Source organism: Onychostruthus taczanowskii, unplaced genomic scaffold (genome assembly GCF_017590055.1).
Source record: "Onychostruthus taczanowskii isolate IOZ18803 unplaced genomic scaffold, ASM1759005v1 scaffold327, whole genome shotgun sequence".
Taxonomy (NCBI): Eukaryota; Metazoa; Chordata; class Aves; order Passeriformes; family Passeridae; genus Onychostruthus; species Onychostruthus taczanowskii.
Genome location: NW_024500650.1, coordinates 33,059 through 44,540, shown reverse-complemented (window position 1 = coordinate 44,540; position 11,482 = coordinate 33,059). Strand labels below are relative to the sequence as shown.

General features: G+C 64.6%; 2 protein-coding genes across 2 annotated transcripts in view; both read right to left on the bottom strand.

Moving 5' to 3' along the window:
• Nucleotides 1-3,217, bottom strand: part of FRMD8 (FERM domain containing 8) — a 5,923-nt gene extending 2,706 nt beyond the window's left edge. Inside the window, exons 1-7 of the mRNA XM_041410541.1 lie at nucleotides 2,985-3,217; nucleotides 2,357-2,458; nucleotides 2,215-2,273; nucleotides 1,920-2,086; nucleotides 1,602-1,790; nucleotides 684-807; nucleotides 425-607 (exon numbers count right to left, since the gene is read on the bottom strand). Of these exons, the coding sequence (XP_041266475.1) occupies nucleotides 425-607; nucleotides 684-807; nucleotides 1,602-1,790; nucleotides 1,920-2,086; nucleotides 2,215-2,273; nucleotides 2,357-2,458; nucleotides 2,985-3,138 (978 nt within the window). The 5' untranslated portion in view covers nucleotides 3,139-3,217. The remainder of the gene's footprint in view (nucleotides 1-424; nucleotides 608-683; nucleotides 808-1,601; nucleotides 1,791-1,919; nucleotides 2,087-2,214; nucleotides 2,274-2,356; nucleotides 2,459-2,984) is intronic.
• A 411-nt stretch (nucleotides 3,218-3,628) lies between these two features.
• LOC121339064 (neurexin-2-like) overlaps nucleotides 3,629-11,482 on the bottom strand; it is a 36,417-nt gene continuing 28,563 nt past the window's right edge. Inside the window, exons 18-22 of the mRNA XM_041410540.1 lie at nucleotides 10,936-11,107; nucleotides 8,801-8,890; nucleotides 6,862-7,088; nucleotides 6,630-6,708; nucleotides 3,629-4,080 (exon numbers count right to left, since the gene is read on the bottom strand). Coding sequence (XP_041266474.1) covers nucleotides 3,689-4,080; nucleotides 6,630-6,708; nucleotides 6,862-7,088; nucleotides 8,801-8,890; nucleotides 10,936-11,107 — 960 coding nt within the window. The 3' untranslated portion in view covers nucleotides 3,629-3,688. The remainder of the gene's footprint in view (nucleotides 4,081-6,629; nucleotides 6,709-6,861; nucleotides 7,089-8,800; nucleotides 8,891-10,935; nucleotides 11,108-11,482) is intronic.

The window sequence follows — 11,482 nt, the reverse complement described above, 5'->3', positions numbered from 1 at the left end:
CCCCCCAGGTATCCCCTAACCCCTTTGGGACCCCCCCAGGGAACCCTCCAACCTTCCCCTCTGGGACACTTCCCTAGAGACCCCTCCAGGACTCACAAACACACTGCAGTGACCCACAAACCCCTCCGGGACCCTTCCCCACGGACCCCCAAACCCACCCCAGAGACCCCCAAACCGACCCACTTGAGAACCCCAAACAGACCCCAGGCATACCCAAACCAACACCCCTGGGATCATCCCAGGACCCCCAAACCCACACCTGGGGCCTCCAAACTGTCCCCCAACCGCCCGAAACTGATCCTCCCAGGATCCCCAAACTGATCCCCCAGGGACCCCACCCAGCTGCCCCCTAAAATGCCCCCAAACCATCCCCCTGCTCCCCCAAATTCCCTCCCCAGGGCCCCCCAGCTGCCCCGACTCGCACCTGCGGGGAGAACACGCGCAGCAGTCGGTTCACGGGGGCTCCCTCGTGGTCCCCATCGAACTCGAGCCACAGCTGGGGGGGCTCCGTGGGGTCCCCGTCCTGCCCCGCGGGGTCCCCGTCCTGCCCCACGGCCCCCACCAGCTCCCAGCACAGCTCGGGGTACGTCAGGGACAGCAGCACGTGCTGGGGGGCACGGTGGGGGTCACACACAGAGCCCCCCCTGACCCCCATCCTGCCCCCCCAGACCCCCCCCCAATACCTTCTGGCGGGGGTCGATGATGGTGACCCCCTCGAGCCCCACGGCCACGCTGACGGGGCGCAGCCCCCCCCGGGCCAGCAGCCCCCCCGACGGCCGCTCAATGGCTCCCGGGAAGAAGGCACACCTGGAGGGGGGGGGGGACACACCTGGGTCACCCCCAAACCCCAAATTCTGGTTCCCTCCAAATTCATGGGGCCCCAGGTGTATCTGGGGTCACCCGGGGGGTGAAGATGCTGGGGGGTTCCCTTGGGACCCAGATACAGAGGAACTTGGGGGTCTAGAAAGAGTTCTGGAGGGGGGGGGTCACTGTGGGTCTGGGGGAGTCTGTGGGGCTCAGATATTGGGGGGTCCCTGGGGGTCTGTGGAGCTCATTCACTGGATGTCTGCAGGCAGGGTGGGAGCACGGGTGGTTCCCTGCTGATCTGGGGGTGTCCCCGTCAATCTGGGGGTGTCGCTGAGGTCGGCAGGGGTCTCTGGGTGGGTTCTTTGTGAGGTTCCCTGAGGGTCTGGGGGCGTCAGTGGGGGATTTCCCATGGGGGGTTCGTGTCCCATTTGGGGTGTCCTATTTGGGATGTCCCATTGAGGTGTCCATTTTGGGGTGTCCCAGGGTCCCGTGGGGTGGGGCGGTCCCAGAGGGGTTCCCGTGGGTGGGGGGGGGTCCCCCAGGTACGGCTCCCAGGTAGAGGGGATCCCATGGGTGGTCGCGTGGGAGGGTCCCAGGTGTGGGGGCCGCGGGGCTGGTCCTGAGTGGGGTCCCAAAGGGAGTCCCAGGCGTTCCCGTGGGTGGGGGTCTCATGGGCAGGGGTCCCGCGGGCAGGGTCCGCTGCCCCTTTTGGGGTGTCCCAGGGGGGTGTCCCATTGAGGTGTCCCTTTCGGGGTGTCCCCTGGGGGGGGTCTCTAAGCGGGGTCCCCCCTCACCCGTAGCCGGGCAGGGCGTGGCAGCGGCGCAGGAAGTCCCGGTACAATCCGGCAGGGGGAGCCTCGGGGCCCGGCGCACGCGCGAACGCCTCGAGCAGCCGCTGGGCGGGGCCCGGCTCGCGCGAGCGCCGGAACAGCGACCCCCAGCGGGCTGGAGGACCCGGCGGCAGCAGCTCCCCCAGCAGCGGCCTGGGGGGGACACCGGGGGGTCAGGAGGGGTCACAGGGGGACCGGGAGGGGCACGGGCGGAGCATGCGTTCCCGTGGGTGGGGGTCTCATGGGCAGGGGTCCCGCGGGCAGGGTCCGGCCGGTGCTGACCGCAGGCTGAGCTCTGTGTGCCGGCCGGGCTCGAAGGGCCCCAGGCGCAGGCGGCAGCTGAGCCCCCCCAGCTCGGCCGCCTCGGGGGGGTCCACGGGGTAGCGCCCCCCCCTCAGCTGCTCCCGCGCCTCCTCATAGAGCAACCGGAGCAGCTCCTCCTCCTGCAGCTGGGAGCCACAGACACCCCCATGTCACCCAGAGAGACCTCCAGACCACCGCAGACCCCACCCTGCACCCCCCGTGTCCCCCTCCCATAGATCCCCCCACAGCGGGGACCCCCCTGTGCCCCCCTCACCTCCAGCTCGCGGCTCTTAGGGAAGAACACGTTCCTGCGCAGCTGCAGACATGGCTCATCTGGGGGGGCAGGGGGGTCAGTGGGACCCTCGAGGGGACCCTCCCGCCCCCAAAGGGTCCCCCCCCGATCCCCCAGCCCTCACCTTGGGCGATGGCCGCGGGCGAGCCGAGGCTGAAGCGCAGCAGCAGCTCCGGCCAGTGCCGGACCAGGCGCAGGGGTCGGTGCCGCGGCTTCAGCTGCACCTCTGGGGGGGGGACACAGGGCTGGCACCCCTTGGGGACCCGCGGAGACCCCCACGGGCACAGAGACCCCCTCCCCCGGCCCCATCCTCCAGGGGGATCCTCCTGCCTCCCTGTCCCTCCAATGTCCCCTCCTCAGCGCGCAGCTCCGCTCACAACCGAGCTGTGACTCCATGATCCCCCCTGTCCCCATGGTCCCACTTCCCCTCTGTGTCCCCGTGTCCTCCCATGTCCCACCTATGTCCCTCTGGCCCACCAATGTCCCCATGTGCCCACGGTCCCACCTCCCCTCTGTGTCCCCCTGTCCCCCCTCACCGAGCAGCTCTGACCCCAACCACAGCGCGAGCTGTGACCCCGCCATGTCCATGTCCCCCTGTCCCCCACAATGTCCCCCTGTCCCCAACATGTCCCCCCATGTTCCCCCCATCACCGAGCAGCTCTGACCCCAAGCTGTGACCCTGCCATGCCCATGTCCCCACAATGTCCCCCCTGTCCCCCACATGTCCCCATGTGTCCCCCTGTCCCCCTCACCGAGCAGCTCCGACCCCAGCCACAGCGCCAGGGCGTCTCCGGCGGCGGGCGGGAGGCGCAGCGCCCCCTGCAGGCGGCGCAGCAGCTCCGCGGCCGTGGGGCCCGGGGGCGGCTCCAGCGGCAGCGGCAGCGCCGACCCGTCCGGCAGGTACATCAGGGCTGGGGGCACCGGGGGTGAGACCCCCCGGGACCCCCGAACATCTCCCGGGACCCCCGAACATCCCCCGGGACCCCCGCACCGCCCCACAACCACTGACACAGCCCCGACCCGTCCGGCAGGTACAGCAGGGCTGGGGGCACCGGGGGTGAGACCCCCCGGGACCCCTGAAATCCCCCGCGACGCCCGAACATCCCCGGGACCCCCATACCTCCCCCGGGACCCCCGCACGGCCCCACAATCACCCCCGGGCTACCCACCCCCACAGCTACCCCAACACACACAGCAAAGCTGAGGGTACCGGGGGGCATGAGACCCCCACCCAGGGAACCCCAAACCCACTCGGGACCCCCAAAACTCCGCCGGGAGTCCCACCCCCCGACTGACACACCCTCGGGACACACCCAGAGGACGCACGGGGGTCCCACGGCCACGCCCTCCCCCAGACCATCCCCCCCAAAGTGTCCCACGCCCCCCCCGGTCCCCCCGGGGGTGGCGGCGGGGCGGAGTGGGGGGGGGTCAAGGGACACGCGTGGAGACCCCCCCCTCACACGTAATACTCCTTGTCCTTGTTGCGCCGCGCTTTGCCCGGCGCTTTGGGGGGCGCGGCCGCCGCTTTCTCCTTGGGGGTCCCGGCGGGCGGGGTCGGGGATGCGGCACCGGGAGCCCCTCCCGGGCCTCCCCCGGGCGCGGCGGGGGCGGCCCCGATGTAGTGGCGGCTCTGGTCCACCTGGTAGGAGCCCTCGTCGCGGTTGCGGTACTTGTACATGGCGTAGAGGAGGATGAGGATGCAGAGCGCGGCGGCCGCCACGATGCCCACCACCATGCCGGTGGTGCCGCCCGCCTCCCGCACCACCTCCACCGCTCCGGGCGCGGCTGTGGGGGGCACGGGGGGGCGTCGGGTCACGGGAGGCGCCGAGCCCCCCCCGCGCCGCCCCCCGCCCGTTTCTTTTTTTTTTTTTTTTTTCTCGGTTTTTTGTTTTTAAGAGCAAACCGCGGCGCTGCCGTCAACTTACATCGCGGGATGGGGCCGGGTGATTTTAGCGTGGAGGAAAAAGAAATTGCAGGAAGGAAGGGAAAGCACACAAAAAACGAGAGAAAGAGAAAAAAGAGAAAAAAAGAACAAAAAGAAAAGAAGAGAAGAGACACTCGGTGAGAAGGTGCCGCGGCCACCCCTGCGGCGCCGGCGCCCGGCCCCGGCCGGCCCCGGCCACCGCCGGCCACCACCGGCCACCGGCCCCCGGCCATCAGCCACCGGCCACTGGCCATCGGCCTTGAATCCATCCTTGATTGCATCCATCCGTCTGTCAATCTGTCCATCCATCCATTAATCCATGAATCATCTGTCCATCCCTACATCCATCCCTGAATCCATCCTTGAATCCATCCCTGATTCCATCCATCCGTCCATCCATCCATCCATCCATCCATCCATCATCCATCCATCATCCATCCATCATCCATCCATCATCCATCCATCATCCATCCATCATCCATCCATCATCCATCCATCATCCATCCATCATCCATCCATCATCCATCCATCATCCATCCATCATCCATCCATCATCCATCCATCATCCATCCATCATCCATCCATCATCCATCCATCATCCATCCATCATCCATCCATCATCCATCCATCATCCATCCATCATCCATCCATCATCCATCCATCATCCATCCATCATCCATCCATCATCCATCCATCATCCATCCATCATCCATCCATCATCCATCCATCATCCATCCATCATCCATCCATCATCCATCCATCATCCATCCATCATCCATCCATCATCCATCCATCATCCATCCATCATCCATCCATCATCCATCCATCATCCATCCATCATCCATCCATCATCCATCCATCATCCATCCATCATCCATCCATCATCCATCCATCATCCATCCATCATCCATCCATCATCCATCCATCATCCATCCATCATCCATCCATCATCCATCCATCATCCATCCATCATCCATCCATCATCCATCCATCATCCATCCATCATCCATCCATCATCCATCCATCATCCATCCATCATCCATCCATCATCCATCCATCATCCATCCATCATCCATCCATCATCCATCCATCATCCATCCATCATCCATCCATCATCCATCCATCATCCATCCATCATCCATCCATCATCCATCCATCATCCATCCATCATCCATCCATCATCCATCCATCATCCATCCATCATCCATCCATCATCCATCCATCATCCATCCATCATCCATCCATCTGTCCATCCATCATCCATCCATCCATCCATCATCCATCCACCATCCGTCATCCATCTATCCGTCCATCCATCTGTCCATCCATCTGTCCATCTGTCCATATACAGACCACTGTCCATCATCCATCCAGGGTCAATTGTCCATCCATTGTCCATCCATTGTCCATCCAGCGTCCGTCCATTGTCCGTCTGTCCCCCGCTCCTCCCCCTTTCCCCTGACCACTGCCACTCCTCCCCCACAAGTGGGGTTTTGGGGGACCAGAGTGTCCTGGGGACACCTGTGGGAGACACCTGGCTGTCCAGGTGACACCTGTGAATGCCAGGTGAGGCCCCAGGTGTCTGGGGGGGGATCTCCAGTGTCCAGGTGACACCCAGAGGTGTCCAGGGGGTGTCACCATGTGACACCGGGGGTGGAGGAGGGTCCTCGCCGAGGTCCTGGTGGCAGCGCAGGTGTGACAGCGCAGGTGTGACGGTGTCACATGGGGTGACCCCAGACCGAGGGGTCCTCCCTGTCCGTCCGAATGTCCGAGTGTCCAAATGTCCAAGTGTCTGTCCGTCAGGGGAAGCAGGGGGTGGGGGCGGGGCTTGCACAGCCCCCAGGCTCAGGTGTGTGCTCGGAATGGGTGGGAACACCTGTGCAGGGTGAGGGGCGGGGCACAGGTGGGAGGGCGTGTGCAAGGGGGGGCAGCTGGGTGTGCAAAGGGGGGGCATCTTGGTGTGCGGGGGGGCTTCAGGTGTGAGTTCAGGTGTGTGTGAGCTCAGGTGTGTGTGCACACCTTTGCCTGTGTGTGCGAGAAGCTCCTGTCCAGGTGTGTGTGCACAGTTCAGATGTGTACACCTGTGCAGGTGTGTGTGAAGAGTTCAGGTGTGTGTGCACCTGTACAGGTGTATGTGAAGAGTTCAGGTGTGTGTGCACCTGTACAGGTGTGTGTGTGTGTCTGTCTGCACACACTTTTCCAGGTGTGTGTGTGTGTGTGCACCTGTCCAGGTGTGTCAGCAGCTCCCGTAGCCGCGTGTCCCCCTACCGTGAGCAGCCTGGCATGTTCCCTGCTCACACGCGTGTGCAAACCCCTGCTCCCCCACACCAGTGTGTGTGCACACCCCCACACCTGTGCGGGGGTCTCCCCCCTGTGGGGGGGTGGGGAAGAGCCCCGGGCTCTGCGGCCGTGCCACACGCGTGTGTGAGGCCGTGCCACACGCGCGTGCCCGGGGCCCCGGAGCAGCACCCACCTGTGCCCGGCTCACACTCCTCCAGGTCCTCGTCATCGCTCGGACACTCGGCCGAGGCCACCAGCAGATCGTCCGTGTTCTGGGGGGACACCGGGGGGAGGGGTCAGCGGGGGTCTGGGGACCCCCAAACCCCCTGAGCCCCCCCCAGAGCCCCCCAAGGCTCAGGGGTCACCTGAGCGCACCCAGGTGTTCGGGATGGCCCCTCCTGCCCCTCTCTGGGGTCCCCCCCTACCCTCCCCCCCCCCCNGGTGGCGCCGGGGGGCGCGGGGGGTGGCGGGGGGTCCCCCACGAGCCGCAGGTCCCCCTCGAGCCGCACGCGGGGGTGTCCCTCGGCCGCCAGCGCCAGCAGCTTCAGCCCGTTGTAGTAGAGCCCCGAGAGCTGCCCCTGGAAGGGGCGGCCGCGGTCCCGGCCCCCCACCCGCACGCGCGCCTGGCTGTTGAAGATGGTCAGCTGCCGGCCTGGGGGGGAGAGGGGGGGCTCGCACACCTGGTGCCGGCTCACCTGCGTCACCTGTGTCACCTGTGCTACCCCGACAATGTCACCCCGGCATTGTCACCTCACCCACACACAATCCCCCCGGCTGGTGGAGAGGGGCAGCTGGGAGGATGACAGGGGCCTCGTGCACCTGGCACACCTGGTACCGGCACACCTGTGTCACCTGTGTCACCCTGATGTTGTCACCCCGACACTGTGACCTCAAAACTATCACCTTGACACTGTCACCCCACACTCAAACATCCCCCCATGGATGGAGAAGGGGGATTCGCACGCCTGGCACACCTGGTACCGGCACACCTGTGTCACCTGTGCTACGCTGACATTGTCACCTCACCCACACACATCTCCCTGGCTGCTGGAGAGGGGCAGCTGCCAGCCTGGGGGGGAGAGGGGGGGCTTACACACCTGGCACACCTGGCACACCTGGTACTGGCTCACCTGGCTCTCCTGACACTGTCACCCTGACACTGTCACACCACACACAGTCCCATGGATGGACAGGGCAGCTGCACACCTGGCACAGCCTTACCCCACACCTGGCACACCTGGCACGCCCCACCTGCCTCTCCCTGCCACGCCCACCCCCACCGTCCCCAGCCCGCACACCTGGGCACACCTGGGTGTGCCTCACACGAGGAGCAGGCCAATTTTGGGTCATTTGGGGCGGGGGGGAGGGGCAGGGGCCCTGCCTGGGCGGGGCCGGGGCGTGCAAGGCTGGGGCGGCTCCTGTGCACACCTGGGCCTGCAGGGCGGACACACCTGTGCGCCTTCCTCATACACACCTGGCCCTGCTGCACACCCGGTGCACTCCCGGTGCACACCTGTCCTCATGGACACCTGGCGCACACCTGTCCTTGTGCACACCTGTCCTGTGCACACCTGGCACACACCCCAGCCTTGGTGTACACCTGTCCTGTGCACACCTGGTGCCATGGCTCAGACCTGGTGCACACCTGGCGCACACCTGGTGCATACCTAGTGCACATTCCAGCCGTGGCACACACCTGGCGCATGCCCCAGCTGTGGTGCACACCTAGTGCACACCTGTCCTCTGCACACCTGGTGCACACCCCAGCCATGGTGCACACCTGGTGCACACCTGTCCTGTGCACACCTGGCGCAGCCCCGGCCCCGGGCAGTGGCGGGGCAGGTGAGGGTTAGGGGGTTTAGCGGGTTTATGCGGCTTTAGGGGGGCTCTGGGCTCAGCGCGGTTTAGGGGGGCCGTTAGGTGCGTTAGCATCCCTTTAACCATGTAATGAGGGGGCGGGGCAGGGGCTGGCCCCTCCCCCAACACCTGGGGTCCCTCCCCGGACACCTGGGGGTCCCTGGACAACGGGGTCCTCAGGGACGTGGCTCCTGGACACCTGTGGGGCCCAGGTGCTGCAACCCCCAAATATCGGGGTCCCAAATGCCGGGACCCCCCAACACCTGGGACCCCAAACAGGTGGGTCCCGCACACCTGAGTCCCCACATTTTGGGGTGCCCAGGCGTGGCGGTGCCCAGGTGTCGGAGCCTCCAGGTGTCGGGGGTCCCAGACACTCCCCAAATCAGTGGCTTCCAGACACCTGGGACCCCAAAATCTCTGGGTCCCGGCCACAGTGGGTGTGCCCAGGTGTGGGGGGTGCCCAGGTGCGGGGGGTGCCCAGGTGTGGGGGGCGCTCGCTGCCGTTACCTTTGTCGAGCAGCCACTCATCGACCACCCGCCCCAGGCGGAAGGGGATGCGCTGCCGCGCCAGCGCCAGCCGCTCGCTGTCCCCGCTGCCTTCGGAGGGAGGAGAAGAGCGTTACGGGGACACGGGGCAGGGCACGGGGACACCGGCAGGGAGTGGCACTGGGGGGGGCATCGGCGGTGGCGGCACGGCGGTGTCACCGCGGCATCGGCGGGGCTGCGGTGGGACCGTGGTGTCGGTGGCATCACTGGTGTCACCATGATGGGACCGTGGTGTGGGTGGCATCACTGGTGTCACCATGATGGGACCGTGGTGTCAACGGCATAATTGGTGTCACCAAGATGGGAACGTGGTCTCAATGGCATTGTTGGTGTCACCATGATGGGAACGTAGTCCCAATGACATCATTGGTGTCACCATGATGGGAAAGTGGTCTCAATGGCATCATTGGTGTCACCAAAATGGGACCATGGTCCCAATGCCATCCTTGGTGTCAAGAAGATGGCAACATGGTCTCAGTGGCATCGTTGATGTCACCAAGATGGGACCATGGTCTCACTGTTAGTGGCATCACTGGTGTCACCATGATAGGACTGTTGTCTCAATGGCATCACTGGTGTCACCATGATGGGACTGTGGTCCCAATGATATCGTTGGTGTCACCAAGATGGGACCGTGGTCCCAATGGCATTGTTGGTGTCACCATGATGGGACCGTGGTCTCAGTGGCATCGTTGATGTCACCAAGATGGGAAAGGGGTCTCAATGGCATTGTTGGTGTCACCAAGATGGGACCATGATCTCATTGTTAGTAGAATCATTGGTGTCACCAAGATGAGACCGTGGTCCCAATGACATCATTGGTGTCACCAAGATGGGACCGCGGTCTCATTGTTAGTGGCATCATTGGTGTCACCACTGTGGGATCATAACCTTGCCGCTGGTGTCACCATCAATGTCACCATGATGTGACCATGACCTCATCAATGGTGGCGTCACCATCAGTTTCAACCATGATGGGATCATGGTGTCACCATGAATGTCACCATGGTGACACAATGGTGTCACTGCCAGTGCCATCAGGGTGTGAACCCATGGGTGTCACCATCAGCATCGCGTTGGCGTGGCCACAGTGTCACCATCAGTGTCACCACCAGCGTCACCCTCTGTCACCACCAGTGCCACCATGGTGGAACGGTGGCACAACCATCATGTCACCTTCAGTGCCACCACAGGTGTCACTGGTGGTGCCACCACGCTATGACCACGGTGTGACCACCAGCGTCCCCACAGCCATGACGCCCCTGCTGATGTCCCCTGGCCCTGGTGTCACCGGGGGGGGGTGGGGTTGGCCCTGGGGGGTTTATGTGGCCTTTAGGGGGGCGTTAGCAGGGGAGGGGTGGGGGGGGTGGCCGTGGGACCCCTCGTTAGCGCTGCCTCGTTAGTGCCCTCGTTAGGGGGGGCTCTGGGCTGTCCCCAAGCACCTGGAGTGACCCTGGGGTGTCCGAAGGTGCCATGGGGGGCTTGGGGGGCTCTGGGGGTGCCCTGGGGTCCCTGTAGGTGCCATAGGGGTGTCCCAGGATGTCCCTGAGCACCCTGAGGTGCCTTGGGGTGTCCCAGAGGTGTCCCTGTGGTGTCTCAAGGTGCCATAGAGGTGTCCCCAAGCACCTGGGGTGTCCCTGGAGTGTTTGGGGGAGCCCTGAGTGGTACCTGAGTGGTACCTGAGGGGTACCTGGGGGATACCTGTAGTGTGTGAAGAAGGCCTGGGGGGTACCTGGGAAACACCTGTGGGGTCTGTAGGAGCCCTGGGGGTACCTGGGGAACACCTGTAGGGTCTTTAAGAGACCTGGAGAACACCTGGAGAACATCTGTGGGGTCTGTAAGAGACCTGGGGGTACCTGGGGGGTCTGAAGGAGCCATGGAGGTACCTGGGGGGTACCTGGGGAACACCTGTAGGGTCTTTAAGAGACCTGGGGAACACCTGGGGAACACCTGTGGGGTCTGAAGGAGCCCTGGAGAACACCTGGGGGGTACCTGGGGAACACCTGCAGGGTCTGTAAGAGACCTGGGGAACACCTGGGCCATACCTGGGGGTGTCTCTGGGGGCCCTGGGGTGCCCGGGGCGCGGCGGGGGGTACCTGGCGGGTAGCGCTCGTGCAGGGGGCCGCCGTCCACCTGGAGCGTGGCGTTGCCGCCGCTGCGCGTGAAGCGGACGACGTGGAAGCGCCCATCGCTGACGGCCGCCCCCCGCTCCTCCAGCGCGATGTCCTCGGTGCCCACGTTGAACAGGACCCCCACAGCCCCCTGCACCTGCAGGGTGGGCACGGGGGGCACCGGTGGGTGCCTGTCCCGTGGATCCCCCTCCTTCCCCCAAGCCCCACCCTGAACCCCAATTTTGGCCTTTCTTACGAGGCAGGAAAATCGCCAAATCTGGATTTTAACAGGAATCCGCAGAGCCCTCCCCGTACCCCCAAACCCCCCCAGACCCCAATTTTTTTCCCCCTCCTGCAGAGTTTCAGGATGTCACCAAATCCAGCCTTTAGCAGGAAGCTCTGGAGCCCCCCAGGACCCCCATTAAACCCCCTGCACCCCAGTTTTGTCCCCTCTTATGCTGTGGAGAGGCTGGAATTCACCAAACCCGGCCTTGACCAGGAGTCTCCAGAGCCCCCAGACCCCCCCCAGGAC